This window comes from Dipteris shenzhenensis, chromosome 7 (assembly GCF_047967505.1).
Source record: "Dipteris shenzhenensis isolate YYH24624 ecotype China chromosome 7, Dip_SZ_1.0, whole genome shotgun sequence".
Lineage (NCBI taxonomy): Eukaryota > Viridiplantae > Streptophyta > Polypodiopsida > Gleicheniales > Dipteridaceae > Dipteris > Dipteris shenzhenensis.
The window spans coordinates 25,511,131-25,526,534 of NC_141602.1; the positions used below are offsets into that span (position 1 = coordinate 25,511,131).

The 15,404-nt window shown below is 41.5% G+C and overlaps 1 protein-coding gene across 1 annotated transcript; it reads left to right on the top strand.

Annotated features, from left to right (window-relative positions):
* Positions 1–315: 315 nt before the first annotated feature.
* Positions 316–1,347, top strand: LOC147900145 (transcription termination factor MTERF8, chloroplastic-like). The gene has a single exon (XM_087376589.1). The coding sequence runs from the start codon at positions 316–318 to the stop codon at positions 1,345–1,347; it is 1,032 nt and encodes a 343-aa protein (XP_087232715.1).
* The last annotated feature ends 14,057 nt before the right edge of the window (positions 1,348–15,404 follow it).

Consider the following 15,404-nt stretch of genomic DNA (forward strand, 5'->3'; position numbering starts at 1 on the left):
TTCATCATCTTCTTCTTCTGTGGGTGGAAGAGTCATCTTGTGCTTCATCATCTTCTTCTTCTGTGGGTGGAGGAGCTTCATCGTCTTCTTCTGTGGGTACAAGAGTCATCTTCTGCTTCATCATCTTCTTCTGTGGGTGCAAGAGTCATCTTCTTCATCATCGTCTTCTTCTGTGAGTGCAAGAGTCATCTTCTTCTTCATCGTCTTCTTCTGTGGTTGCATAGATTCATCTTCTTCATCGTCTTCTTCTTCTGTGGGTGCAAGAGTCATCTTCTTCTTCATCACCTTCTTCTTCTGTGGGTAGAAGAGAAGAACATGCTTTGGCTTTTGCATCGTCTCTTGCCCTCTGTTCGCCAATCCATCCACACTTCTGCCTCTCCATCTCTCAGCCTTGAAGCTCACCATCTCCTCTCCCCTCTCGGATTCCCCCCCGACCTCATCCACACATTGCTCTCTTCCAAATCTCTCTGGAAACACGGTGCCCAAAACCTCGCCTCCATCGTCGCATCGCTTCAGACCCTCCATCTCAGCCCCCCCGCCGTCGCTTCCCTCCTCTCTCACCTGCGCCGCTTGCCCGCCTCTGAAGATGTCAGGCGCCAGTTGGAGCTTCTCGCCAACATCGGCGTTGAACCGGAGGCAGTTGGAAAGCTAGTCCCTAGCATCCTACGCCTTTCGCCCGATGTGTTGCGAGCCCGAATCTTGTACTTGCAAGCTGTTCCTTTAGACGATCGAAGCATTCGTCGAATCTTCCTGCGCCGTCCTGCTATTTTGCGGTGCAGTCTGCAGGAGAAGCTCCCACCCAGGCTAGAGTTTCTGAGAGATTTTGTGCGCATGAAGCCCGGAGACATTCAAAAGCTTCTTGTCTGGAGGCCTCTCGTGATATCTTCAGATTTAGATAAGCTGATAGCTAATTGTCAAATTCTTCTAGAGTTAGGTTATACGAAAGGCAGTAAGTCTTTTATAAGGGCTTTCATATACATCGCGGAGAGGAACCCCGCAACGATTCGAAGACGTGTTGAGAATCTGGTTATTTGTGGCTTTACCTGGTCTGAGGTTATGAAAATAGTGCAAACTTATCCCTCTACTTTAGCGCTAGCGGAGGAACCTGTCCGGGAGAAGGTCGGATTCCTTGTGAACGTGATGAAACGGCCTCTGCAAGAAATTGTGTCGAGGCCGTCTTTTTTGGCACGCAATCTCGGGAAACAAATCAAACCCAGGTATGAGGCTTTCTCAGAGTGCCAGGTGGATAGCCAGGAGCAGAGAGCCTATTCGTTGGCCTACATGTTTGAAAGAACTGATGCACAGTTTCATCGATTTATTGAAAGCATAACTGATAAGAAGTCCTGAACTGCTATTACAAACATCGTCAGGTTCCTGGGGCTGAGGTGTTTTCTGACCTTTCTGTCATCCAGGGAGAAACATTGTTTACAAGATGCTCTGACCCTGTCCAGATGTCGTTATTATTTGAAATGCCCTTGGTCAGAAAACTGCTGGTGTGATGATACAGATTACTTTACTCCCTTGAATAGGGCAGTGCACTGTGCGAGGATTTTTTGGATGTCTGCACGGGATATTCAGGCTTTGTACAGATTTTTTGTTAGACAATATTGTCCAATGCGCCTGTAGTACAGCACGTTCTGCATGTTTTTTTCGTTTTAAGAGGCACTTCATCTTAATTCGAAAGTTTTCCAACGGTTACTCTGAGAAATGTGTTCTCATGTGGCTCTGTACAGAAACGTAAGGTGATGTCTATCCATACTAGAAAAGTGCCTTCTTGGAACCAGGGAAGTGGCAACATTGATTCTAACTGACCTTGATTCCCTTGCTAATAGTTGCCCCTCTTCTGCTAATACTCTGGCAGACAGGTGCTTATGATCCGTCGCACCATATTGTCATTTGGATCTATGACGTTTGTAGGAATTGCACTACTGTATAAAAGTTTGAATTAGACCTCATCAACTTTCAGGTAAACCCTGCTGTTTCAAGGCCTTCTTTGTCTCCTCCCCATTGGGTGTGCCTGTGGTGTGTTTCTGGTGCCTGTCGTTTATGGTTTTGCCCCCCTTGTGGGTAGATGAAGTATCTTTCAGATATGAGGCTGAACATGAGACACTATTTAACTATGCTCTTGCCATTGTCATAGTTGGAGATGTTGCAGCCTGAGTGACCACTAGTGTCATGTGTACCTTTACGTCGTGAGAACATGAACGATGCAGCAAGCAGGTTTTCACACTTCTGTACACTGATAATCTTTGACATTGTGATTCAATTGTTCCATGAACCAAGGAGGGTAATGTGTAGGAACTGTTGAGATAGGTACAATTTGGAGCAAAGTGATTGGAAAGGACAATTCCATTGATCTTATGAGAAAATTTAATGGTGTGGGTTGCTTTTGTAGGGAGGCAGATGTTAGGAGAGGGGAAAGAGGTACAGTAGTGGAGGGAGAGAGGGAGGGAGGGAGAGAGAGATGTATGTATGTACGTTGAGGTTGAAGCAAGGAGAGGGAGCTTAAGTACATTGGAGGGATAAGCAGCTCATCTGAGAGAGACTAAAATGAAATCGGTTAGTCTTCACAAGCGGTTGTAGCTTGAATGAAGAGATTTTGGACTACCTTTTTATTAGCCTTCTCCTTTAGTGCTAGTCTTCGTCATGGCTGAGTCTGCCCTTCACCTTAAGAGTGCCAACAGGAACTCGGTACGAAGACTTGTATAAATGGATGCTAAGTATGTGTGGGTATGTGGATTTGTATGTGAGAGCATATGTTTATACTATGGTATACACCCACTGTTGGGCACTGATGACGTCAGTGGGGATGTCATAGTAGCTAGTCCCTGCTATACATGATATAGTTTATGGTTTTCAGTCTTATGAGTGACTATCATGAGATTGAAACTACACTATGGTGTGTTTTTAGAGGATGAGATTGGGCATGTTCCTGGACTTATCTAGGTATATATAAGCAGTGAGTGAGTATAAAGAGGGTGCAGGTATGGCGTCCATATGCCTCCAAATCCTTCTATTTAGAGTTCTCTCAAAATGTTCTCCTAATATCAAGCCCTCTAAATTAGCATAACTTCCTATTCATTACAGCCATGCCTGCCAAAAGAATTTTTCTCTCAAAATTACATATGGTGGCTGTCTATAAGGATCATCCAAGGCATGGATATCAATGGCCAATTTTGGGTGCTCCTGCACAGTGGCTCTTATGTGTGCTACAACTGCTTATCTTCAAATATGCCCTCTCATTTAATGAGATACTGTATGGCAACCTTGTTACTAAGGACTCGATCTTTGAAGCTTGTAAAATTGCTTACTGGAATATAGAGGATGTGGCCCTCCTACTTGCATATCCTAACCCACACAGGGTTTCTGTATGTGAGGATGAATTACGTGATGAAGTTTTGAAGTGGGCATATTGGCAAATTTTGAAAGCAATTGCTGTATATCAATGTCCTCCGCAAGTGGAACATTAGCAAACTACAATGCTCTTTCTTTTTTGTGCTCTCTTGCCAATTTCCTTGCTGCAGTTAGCTGCATCTTGGGTGCTGTGAAGCTTCACAGTAGCATTTTCAATATCATTGTGTTGCCCTTATGTGCAAAGCAAAAAGTCATGGCATGCACATCAAAGCAACTATTCGGGAAACCATTCAATCACATCCTATAACAATGTCAAAGGGGCCTATGTGAATTCATTAGGGTTTGGGAGATTTTGCATATTTTTGTATTAATGAGAAGCGTAGCTTGCAGCCAGGTACTCTACTATGCATTAGTCACTTATGTGAAAATTAAGAACGAGAAAAAGTATGGACGAGTATCCTTTCCTCTCTATTGTCTACTCCAGCCGCTATTTTGCACCTCTAGGTTGCTCCTCATGTTATGTTATTGTCATTGGATACACAAGTGCTGTAGCATTGTCTTATGGAATGCTGCTCCCAATGATTCAGTTCCAAGCTAGATAAGGAGAAGATGTAACTCATGGTGAAGGAAATAACTTTTCCTCCTTGAAATACACCCAACACAGATCTCCTATTGGGACAAACTGCATAAACTTGATGGAAAACATCAAGGTGAAGGTTCTATTTGATGATTTGCATCAAATTGAAGCCTAGACTTGATGTAAAACATTGAAGTTAATGCTTGACATCAAGTTAAAGCTTAAAGTTAATGTCTAAGGTAAGTTCAAGCATGAACTTAATATTCAATTGTAATTTTTGTATCAAAATTTGAAATGATATCCACCTCTAGTTAGAAACTCTTTATCACTACTATTCTTAGTGGTTACCAACTTGAATCAAATATTTGGAACAATTGCCAAAATAATTTAGTAAGTTATTCATTTTCTTTGTACTCTAGCTGGTATCTTAGGAAGCGATTCCTTTAGATCCAATGTTATAGCTCTATTTCCTCCATCTCATGATCTATCACATATAGCCGAATAATCACTAGCAATGGCTCAAAGAAATTGAAATCCTAAATTTAAAGCACCACAAACAATAGAACTCACCTTAAACATCACTCGTGCTAGCAAATATCTTGTCATTGGGTACCATGGGATGTGTTTATTTGTATTCTTGGTTTCTCTTTCTCACCATGTGTACCTATCTCTCTTTGAATGAAAATTTTCTAAAAAAGTGGGGCACTAACCTACCTTGAAGTTTTTGGCCTACCTTTGGAAGGGGTATAGGGAAGGTTGTTTGCTTTCCAAAGATAAAATAGGTATTTTTTAGATATTTCTTTTTATTTGAAGGTGATTGGTCCAAGTATCCTTGTTGTAAGAGGCTTTAAAGCATGCATTTAATGACTTTGTCCTCTTTGGCTTGCCTCCCCTCCCCCCTTCTCTCTCTCTCTCTCTCTCTCTCTCTCTCTCTCTCTCTCTCTCTCTTCTTCTTTTTCTTCTCTCTAGGCAAGCCCCCCTCTCCCGCCCCCCTCTCTCTCTCTCTCTCTCTCTCTCTCTCTCTCTCTCTCTCTCTCTCTCTCTCTCTTTGCCACATGAATGAAATTCATCTTGTTGACTTTTGAACCATTTGCATTTACTACTCTTTGTACACTCTTTCCTTTTTATGCCTCCAATTTTATGCTCTCTTAAGCATTTCACTCCACCACAGGCATGCCTAATGAATGATAGATATATATCATTAACCTTGTTCATAAAGGAAAGTTTGTCTTTTAACTTTGTTTTGACAATTTCTCAAGATTCAATCTACAAATTTGGAAAGGGCACATAGTCATGTCACCAAAAGAAAAGAGGAACATCAACACAAATAATTCAAGAGAAGTGTTCCACATACAATGAGATGTGATCAATGGCATACGATTCAAGCACACTAATAAAAATGTGGCCCTGATGATGAGATGGTACTTAGGGTCATGCCTTAAGTGGTCATGGAGTTCCTCCAGCCTTGTGGCTCATCTATGATTGTCATCCCAATAGAGAAACATTTTTCCACACAAAAGTTGCCACTTTCAATTGGACTTCAAAGCTTCTTCATAGGAGCCAAGTTACCTTCAATTCATCCGTGACTTAAATTGGAACACTATCAAACTTTGACCTCCAAGTACCCATCCTCACAACATGAGTCCTTTTCAGTAAATTCTTTAATGTGTTTTCTATCTCACACTCTAATGAGTGATGAGTGCAAGACAATGAAAGGAGGTACAATTTTGTTGTGCATTGGATCTCCGAAATACTAGTACCCATCTTCACATTATGAGTCATTTTAGTAAATTCTTCAAGGTGTTTTCTATCTCACACTCAAATGAGTGATGAGGTGCAAGACAATGAAAGGAGGTGCAATTTTGCAATGAAAGGAGGTGCAATTTTGTTGTGTGTTAGATCTCCCAACCTCGCAAAGTTCTCACAAACAATCTTCACGTTAAAGTGCTAGGCATGGGATTGAGCTTGTCGTCATCCTTCTTCCCTTACCAGCTTCCCTTCATCAACAGTGAATCCCTTTACTTCTAGTTTTGCATTGTCTACCTCCTCGTCCAAGCCAACACCATCCATGACATATGTTTTTTATGCAAAATCTAGAGTACAACACCACTCGCACCCAAAATAGGAGTAAAATATAAAGGTGAAGAGGATTGTACGACCTCACTCCTTGAGTCATCCCTATAGATGAGGAACCATGGATCCCACTCCTTGACTCATCCATACTCATCAAGCTATTGCTTGGCAAGTTTCCTGAAATTACTCTAGTCAATACCCTTCTTATTGTAGATCAACTCATTCATCTTTGCTTAATTAATCTCAAAGTCAAAAAATCTATATCAAATGTAGTCCAAAGGAAACATGTATAATCTCATCCTTGGAAATATTTGGATGGAAGACATTGAACAAATTCTTCACTTTCAAACATCAACATATCCAAATTAAAACATGTATCTTGGATGCGAAATTTGGGAGAACAGTTGACGGATGAGACAAATGGCCGATATCTTATTTCAAAATTGTTTTGAAAGACATTAGATTATCGATGTCCTACCAGTCCAAGTAGCAATCCACACAAATCAATGAAAGAGACGAAGCTCATCTATAGCTTAGCAGATGACCAATTTCATATAAGGCCTTTTGTGTTCAATGCAACACTTGCAACGTTCCCATGGCTTATCGATTCAAATTCGGATTTACCTCTTCAACAAGGCAAGCTCCTCGTGTACTTGCACAACATTTTATTGTTCCCATATGATCATGTCTAAACCATATAGTCTTTATTGAAAATCTCATATAGATTGACCTTGAAAGGGCCAAAACGGAACCAAAGTAATTGTCTATCTTCATGGAACCACAATAATAATGGAGAAGAAGCTTAAAGATAAGCAATCATCCATACAAGCTATCATGGTGATTCAAGCTAGTCCAAGTATGAAATTATCTATAACTAGACTATACTTCAAATTTTACCTTCAATGCTGAGGCACTTGGATAATGAAATACGTGGGAGAACACAAAAGAATTTGCATAACAGTTAAAGAATTATAGAGGCTTAGAAACTAATACACGTAGTCACTAACATTGATAGTTTTATGATGCCTCAAAATTTTTTTGAGTGATTTGCACAAATATATATTTTCCACACCTAGGAATCTTCCTCATGCCTTCTTTAGAAATGTTGGAATATTGAAATGATAGAGTACAGGATACATACCCTCTTGGAGCCCTATTCACATAGCTCTTGTATCATTTTCCTTAAATCTCTATGTAATATTCCACCATGTGTGTCATCCAATTCTTTGAAATAGTATCATATGCCTTGCTTAACCCTAAATTCCCACAATGTCTTCCCATAAGAGGTAGATCATCTTGAACGTGAATGTGATGACATGGAATGATATGGTGAATAATAGCATTGGCTTGTGGAGACTAGGTTGTGGTTGTGCCATTTCAAATGGGCCAATGTTGCAAATCTCCCACTGATCATGTTGTTGAATTGTAACCAAACTTCCCAACCAGATCTCTTGTGACCAAACCCTCTTTTTCATCTTCCACATTTTCCCCTTCCCTCTCCCCTAACTTTTGGGCACTCTTTCACCTCCTCTTGTCTAAAACCCCAATGTTGAGTGTCTTCATTCTTTTGAGCGGGAAGCTTCTTTTCCTATCCGTCCTCACCTTTGGGTAGACTTTCCCATCATAATCTCACCATGCTATATCTTTGATGTGAGTTTCCTCTCTCTTCACCTTCACTCTTTTAAAAAATTCAAAATATTTGGCCGAGATGTAATTAAGCCTTTTTTTGAATGTATCTTCTTCACAATCTTGCTATTTCATCTCTAGCCATCCATGTTCCCCTCTTCATTTCAAGTTGTTACAACCAAGAGACTCAAGGTTTTGAGAGTCTTTGTGTGAGTTTGTTATACATACAATGTGGTTATAGGAAATAATGATTTGCATGACTTTAGCTTGGAGGAGATACTTGGATGAGATTCTTTGAAAGAAGATAGGAAGAAGTTTGATCTTCAATTCATTGGGGCCAATTGGTCCATTCACATATAGCCTTGATCCAAGGATGCCTAATGCCCTACTCATGCTCTAAATTTGATTAAAATTAGACTAAATTTTAGAGGCTATATGACCTCAAACATTTTGGGTCCAAATTAGACTTTGTTAGAGCCCATATCTCACATCTACAAATTCAAAAATTTGGGAATTTTTTTGGTTCATTATTTTGGACATGATTTGATTGCATAATCAAAGGACTAGCTCCAACCACTATTCTACCCATATCTGATAACTTGGTTGATGTCAAAATTGTGTACGATCTTCATTATGTCAAATCCAACATTTGCAAAGATATCTTGAGGATAGAATTGAAAAATATCACTCAATTTGTGTACAATTTGGTCTATAATTAATCCAAATTGAAGCATATTGATATTCACACATCTAACATCATGTCAAGATTAAGAAATATCATGTTTGAGTCAGAAAATATCAACAAAAACAACTATGGTATGTAGAAACATAAAATGGAAGCCAACTATTCTTCTAGATAGATGGGAATATGGTGACCGTAGTGAGACCGTAGTTTGCTGAGACCAACAAGTGATCCAAAGATTGATCTTGTTATTGAAAATGAGCAATTATATTGGGATAAAAAGGATAAGTATGCATAGTACTTGATCAACAAAAATGTAGAAGATATATTACTTCGACAATTAGACATGGTCAAGACCAAGTTTGCAGCCTCGTATCAATCTGTACAAAGCATGGGACATGTTTGAAATCTTATATGAATCAATAAACACCTAAATAATTGTGACACTACTATATATATATCATTCAAATATTCCAACAAAGCAATGAGAATGGACATGCCTATCAAATACATCAACACTCACAACTTGTAATAGGAAGTGAAACAATGAGATCTAGAGAGCTAGTCCAAGTCAAAATGTCAAAATAGTTTATGAGGACTTCGTTAGCCACTCAAAATAAAGTGCTAACATTGAAAAAGCTACAATCAATGTTGTTGGAAGAAAAAATGAGAACCTAAGCAATTAAGCCACAAAAGGACAAACAAATGAGCATCAAAAGTATGCCAACTTGTTTGAAAAGTTGTGAAAGAAGGCAAGTTATTTAGAATGATAACCTTAGTACCAATTCTAGATGAAATAATAGTAGAATATCAACCAATGCCTCTCTTATAATTATGGCATAAAAGATATGGAAGCGTGATATATCTTAGAAGTTAGAATATGGAAATGGGTATTCCAAGACTTAGATTTATTGGAATAGAATGTGAAGCATCTTGCTTTGGCAAATAGGCTAGAGCCAACTTTGATAGGACAATTGAAGGAAAGGTTCTCTTGACTTAATATGCTCCAATGATGGTGTTATTCACATACCAGAAACATCAATGCTGCATTAAAGGATTTGCTTTTATTGATGAGTAAAGCGATTAGATAGGGGTGGTAAATTATATGTCTTACAACATTCATGAATCAAGGTAGGATTAGATAGATGTGGTAAATATATGTTGACAACATTCATGAAATTTTGCAATGATCATGGAATCAAAAAATAATTCATAGGTTTTAACACACCTCAATAAAATGTAGTAGAAGTAAGGAAAAACATGACATTATCTAAAGGTGCTAGAGTCGCATTGAATAAATTCTCCTACCAAATGAGTATTGGGAAAAGTAATCAATGTTGCTAACCACTTGTTAAATGGGCTACTAATTGAACCACTTCAAGGTATCACACCTTATAAAGTCTTTATAGGATACAAACCAAAGGTTGAGCATCATAGAATTTTGGTTGTAAAGCATATGCACATGCACATGAAAATTGGATGTCAAATCAGGAAGATGCATTATGGTCGAATACAATGAACATGATAAAGCTCACAAACTATAGGATCCAATCAATCACAAAACAATTATTAGGAGGAAAAGAGTTTTTATGTCTTGAACAAGCACCCAAAAGCTAGTGTATTAAAATAGACAAATATTTTGCTAACATAGAATACACAAAGTCTATGTGCAAATCAAACAATCTAATAAAAAGCTCAAGGGGAAGGAATTACCATAGCACTTTTGTATGTATATGACTTGAATGTGACGTGATGCAATTTGTAAAGGATAAACGAGGCCTAAACAATCTCATTGATGGTGAGAAAGGGGATATAAGATGTAATTAATTGTGGTATGGTGGGTGTGGAATGGGGTGTGTGTGTGTGTGTGTGTGCACACGTGCATGCATGCATGCATGCGTGTGTGCATGTGTGCATGCGTGCGTGCAGGCGGCGGGCAGGCGAGCACGCGTGCATGCACATTCGCACATGTATAAGATGGAAGAGGATGAAAAATAGTGTCTCCAAAGGGCCCCCATTTTCATCCCCCTAGAAACCTTAGTGGGTGTGGGGGGGAAGGAAAACAAAAATGGGGGCCCCCATTTTCATCCGCGCTAGTGTAGATGAAAATGGGGGCTCTCTAACCATTTGTAGTTTGGTCCGATACCATTTTGAGCTGGGTCATCTCTTGTACATTTGGAGTTTGGGCATGTACGATTTGGAGCTTCATCAACTTTTGTACCAATTGGAGCATGGTTTTGTCTCTTACCCATTGAACCACAAAGGTACTCAACCAGGCAACATTTTTAAGTAAGACTCAACATGTGGGGGAAAAATAATTGTCTATCATAACCAAATTGTATACAAGAAGTTCAATTGTTGAATCCTTTGGGAAGTTTGAGAACTGAGGTCGGGGTCAACTTACTTTGCCACCATCCATTACTCATCGCGAGGGATCAATCCCCGCAAAACACTGCATCACCAAACATGCTAGGAGCTACGCAAAAAATTGGAGTTGCACATGTGTTGGTTGCAACCACAAAGTTAATTCTGTCGAGGGTGTCGGCAAGACCACCCCAAGCTCGAAAACTACAATGACCCGCTCTACTGTAGTAACCCGCAACGCCTCTATCACTGCTGCTACTACCATAGTGGATGTCACCGCCGTGGTTGCTGTTGTGCATTGGAGCTACTCCAGCCATCATTTAGTGAGAGAACCGCCATCCACAAGATTCCCTAATGAAGTACCTACCATGATCGTCACAGATGCCACCAAAACGGTCACCCACTTGAAAATCACCAGTGGGGGAAGTGGAGGCATCACATTGAGTTGTGTCGATGATAGCCCACTTTTAGCAAACTCACACGCACCCTAAGGAGCAAGGGGAACAATAGAAGGAAGCACTATTACTAGCACTCCTTGCGTGCCATGAGGACCTAGATGCCTCTACTTCTTAGACTCTCGATTAAACGGGCCTTCATCCACATCCTGCAGAGGACCTTCCGACTCCAAGGTAAAAATTAGTGTCGTATTCCTTCGAGGAATAGTAGAGTCAAGCTATAAGGGAACCAAAACTTCCAAAATCTGCCCGATCTTCGAATTCACAGCCTATTTCTTCTCTACCACCATCACCACCCTCTGTGCCTCTACATGGATTCTTTCCTTTAAATTTCGTGCCCAAGGCACTGGTCTTTGCTTCGCTACCATGATCATCCCACGAGACCTGGTAGTAATCGTATATGTCTTTTGTTGCAAACAGAGTCACTCCAGAATCCATCGATAAAGATCACAAACCTAAACATCCTTGCAAGCACTCAACTTATACTCACCTCGAGCTAGGTCGCCAAACTCCACCACCATCTCATCAGCCAAACACGATGCTTGCACCATCAGCTCCTCGTCCATAAACAAGAACAGTCGCCACCACTGATAGATCAATTGAGTAGTAAGTAGCCTATTTTCACCCAAAAACTCCCGAGTGCTAGCTACTGACAAAGTGCCAAATCCACAGGGGGAATGTTCACCTTCATCCAATCGATGCTGGTGAAGCTTCTAATCCTTAGACTTTGCAACTGTGCATCGATCGACTAAGAATCGATATAAACCAGTGGTATGAAGGGATGAAACTATGCATGCGCCATCACCATAGTGATGAGAAGAAGCTGTGAGCAATGAGAGCTAAATGCGAAGAGAGCAAGTAAGGCAAAGGATGCTGAAACAACTGATAGTGTGATGAAGAAGATGAGGAATGCTATAGGTACATGTAGAAAAGTGACAAAAGATTGCATTCCCAATCGCCAATACCCCTCCTTGATGATGATAGGGTATTGCATGCTGGGGCTGGGGACAAGACCTTGTAGAACTTCTGTCATCATGCATCTTACCACACTACCACATGTCCTCCTGTGATTGCTCCACTGCCTCCACCTCAACCCAAGGGATCTGTGCTTCATTAGATACCGAAAATGGGCACTACAGACTCCCGTCATGATGATAAGGACGCAGTCGAAAGTCATTAACTGGATGTAGGATAATGTGCCCTTGCAGATCTGTAAGATAGAATGAAGTAGACCCACACTCATGAAATATCTAGAAAGGTCCCGACCACCACAACTTCAACTTCCTCGGCATCCGTCCTAAATGACTGTTGGAAAGCAACACCAATTGTCCATGTTCAAACAGATTTTTTTCAAAGGTGAATCCACCCTTTGCTTCTGCCTTGCTTGAATCTCTAGGGTAAGATAATAGCTTTCCATCCATATATCATCCAACTGATCTAGCACATCCAGATGGAACACCATAGACTCCTGCAAAAGAAGCCTATCCTCCACCACAATCCACAAGCTCAGAACCACATGCTTGATTGGTGTGATTGCCTCCATCCCAAATGTTAGCTTAAAGGGAGTGAGTCTGGTTGCCACCTTAAAGGACGTGCGATAGACCCACAATGCAGCTAACAGCTTATCATCCCAATCTGTGCACTGCTATTAATGAGTAGCGAGATGATCCACTTGAATGTATGATTTTTTGATTCAGCCAATCCATTGGCTTGCGGGTAATAGCCAGAGGACTTCTTGTGATCACCATGTAAAAGGAATTCATCCACTTAATGACCTTGTTGATGAAGTGTGTATCCTTGACTAACCAACTCGATCGAACAACCAAACCATGTGAACACATCTCGATAGAGGCATTTTGCAACAAAATTTGCGGTGTTATCTCACAGTGCCCATGCCTCCACCCACTTAGTACAGTAATCAATCGCCATAAGCATATAACAATTCTACATGCGGTGGGCCGCATGGACCCATGAAATCTAGGGCCCATTTTTGAGATGGTTCAAGTGGCAAAATGGGGTTCAATGGCATCTGATCAGGATTCGTGGGTTGACCCAACCACTAACATAGATCGCAACTCTTTGTGAACCATCGGGCATCTTTCTGCATGGTTGGCCACCATAGGCCTGCTTGTAAAATCTTCTTTGCAGTTATGGTCCCGCCTTCATCATCATCCAGACCATCTGCCATATTCACCGTTTTCGCCAATACCAATCGCACTACATCTACCAAGGGAGCCGCTATGCCCGTTGCAACCCGCACCTTCTTCTTGCCCCTTTGCATAGAGATGGCATTGTGCTCTCAATTCTATTTGAGCTTTGCTTGGCACAGCTAGGGCCTACCCAAGAGCACACTGTATTCCGGTGTCGGAGCCTCCATATTCAGAACCATAAAGGAGACTACAAACAAAATGCCGACCACCTCCAAGACTACCGCTCGTAAGATCCCTAGTGGCCAAACTTGACGCTGATCTACCATGCAGCACGGGTTCCCATGACATCCATCCCATCTCCTAGCATGTCTTCAGGGTGACGATGTTGACTCTAGAACCTCTGTCCATCAGAACTTGCTTGAAAGTCTGGCCTTGTGCTTTTACCGTAATCACTGGAATTCGCATATCCATGAGAGGGATTGCCAAAACTAACAAAGAATCAGCTTGGCATACATCAACCTCTTCTGGCTGGGACTCCTTGTTGAGGGATTGCAGCAATTGTCGATGAAACCTAGGTACCAAGTTGAACAACCTACCAAGTGAAATTTGGATAGGTGCCTCCAGGTATGGATTCCATTTTCAACTCCCATTGTGGGAGAATTGCCCACCTCCTAGCTTGATTAGCCACCAAAAGTGGAGCTACTTTGACTACATTCAAACCATTGCCCGGTAGATGAAGCTTGAACTTTTCTTGGACAAATCTCCGGCTTCGAGGTGCAAATTGTACCTTATGTGGCACCTCGATCATCATTTCTTGCTCAGCTGGCTTCATCAAAAAGGAGGCTCTTCTACCAATAATTCCTAGACCTGATGTTGCACTTGCTCCTGTACTAGCCAATCCAACATCATGCCACCTTTCTTTACGGCTACACCCTAGAGTTTTGTGCTAGCACGTGTGATGACACTGATTTTTGGGCACACCATCGGATCATCCTCCACAATGTGGACCATGGAGGTACTAGGCATCTTTCCTATTGCCTTTTGCCACTCTGTGGTGTGTCAGATCATCCTCCACAATGTGGACCATGGAGGTACTAGGGATCTTTCCCATTGCCTTTTGCCACTCTATTTGTTGGTGATCCCACTCTTGAGCATCTAAGCATTCATTCTGCCAATATCCTTCCCCCAAAAAGAAAAGACAATTTTTTGGTCGATTTAGCCCACAACCTCCACCACCACATCTGCGATCGTGGCCACCGCTGCCACCACCTCTTGGCACAGTCGATTGTGGATTCTCCTCTTGCACATAGGATGCTCCCAGATCTTGCTCACTAGAAGCTGGCCACTACAGTTGACCCCTTGCACGTTGCCCACGACTGTTATAGTGGCAGCCCACTGTGTTGTGGGTGTTGGTCATGCATATCACATACCATTTCTCATTGAGCGCACACTCCATTTCCGAATGCCCCGTATTACAACATTGTGTGCACCATAGTCCTTTCAATGCTTTGCCAGTTGAGCCATCACCAAAAGCCCCTGGAGTGACCTTTCCTCCTTTATAGGATTTTTGGGTCTTCTTCTCTACTTCCGAGTCAAACTCCTCACTATTGGTTTCTTCAAAACTGTCTTCGAAATTGTCATCCTTCAAATCTTGATCACTGTCATCTAACTTCTTGGCTTTTTCCGATTTCTTCTTAACTTTGGCTTCCGCGGACTTGCAATTCTTGGCCACTCTACCATGCAGAGACTCTCCCGCTCACATCGCTTGCTCCACAACCTCTATGAGCCCTGTAGTGACCCGATCCACTATAGCCAATGCCATCCGCAAATGGCAGGGACAACCCTGAAATGAAGTAGTCGATCAACACTTCTCGGGTAGGCCATTGCATCACAGGAACACATTGCAGAAGCAAACAAAGTTGGCCGCATAATCCTCCACATCTTGATCTCCCTAATCAACTGCCACATTCCTTTTAGAGTTTGCGGTATCATTTTCTCTTTACAAAACCATCTCAAGAACAAGGTGCGGATGAGATCATATGTGGTGAAAAGGTCCACTGCATACTTTGCAAGCCACTTGATGCCTTGCCCACCAAGGTCAATTCAAACACTGCCTCCTATTG

Coding starts and splice junctions, on each gene's coding strand:
- LOC147900145 (XM_087376589.1), top strand. CDS start 316: ATGCTTTGGCTTTTGCATCGTCTCTTGCCCTCTGTTCGCCAATCCATC.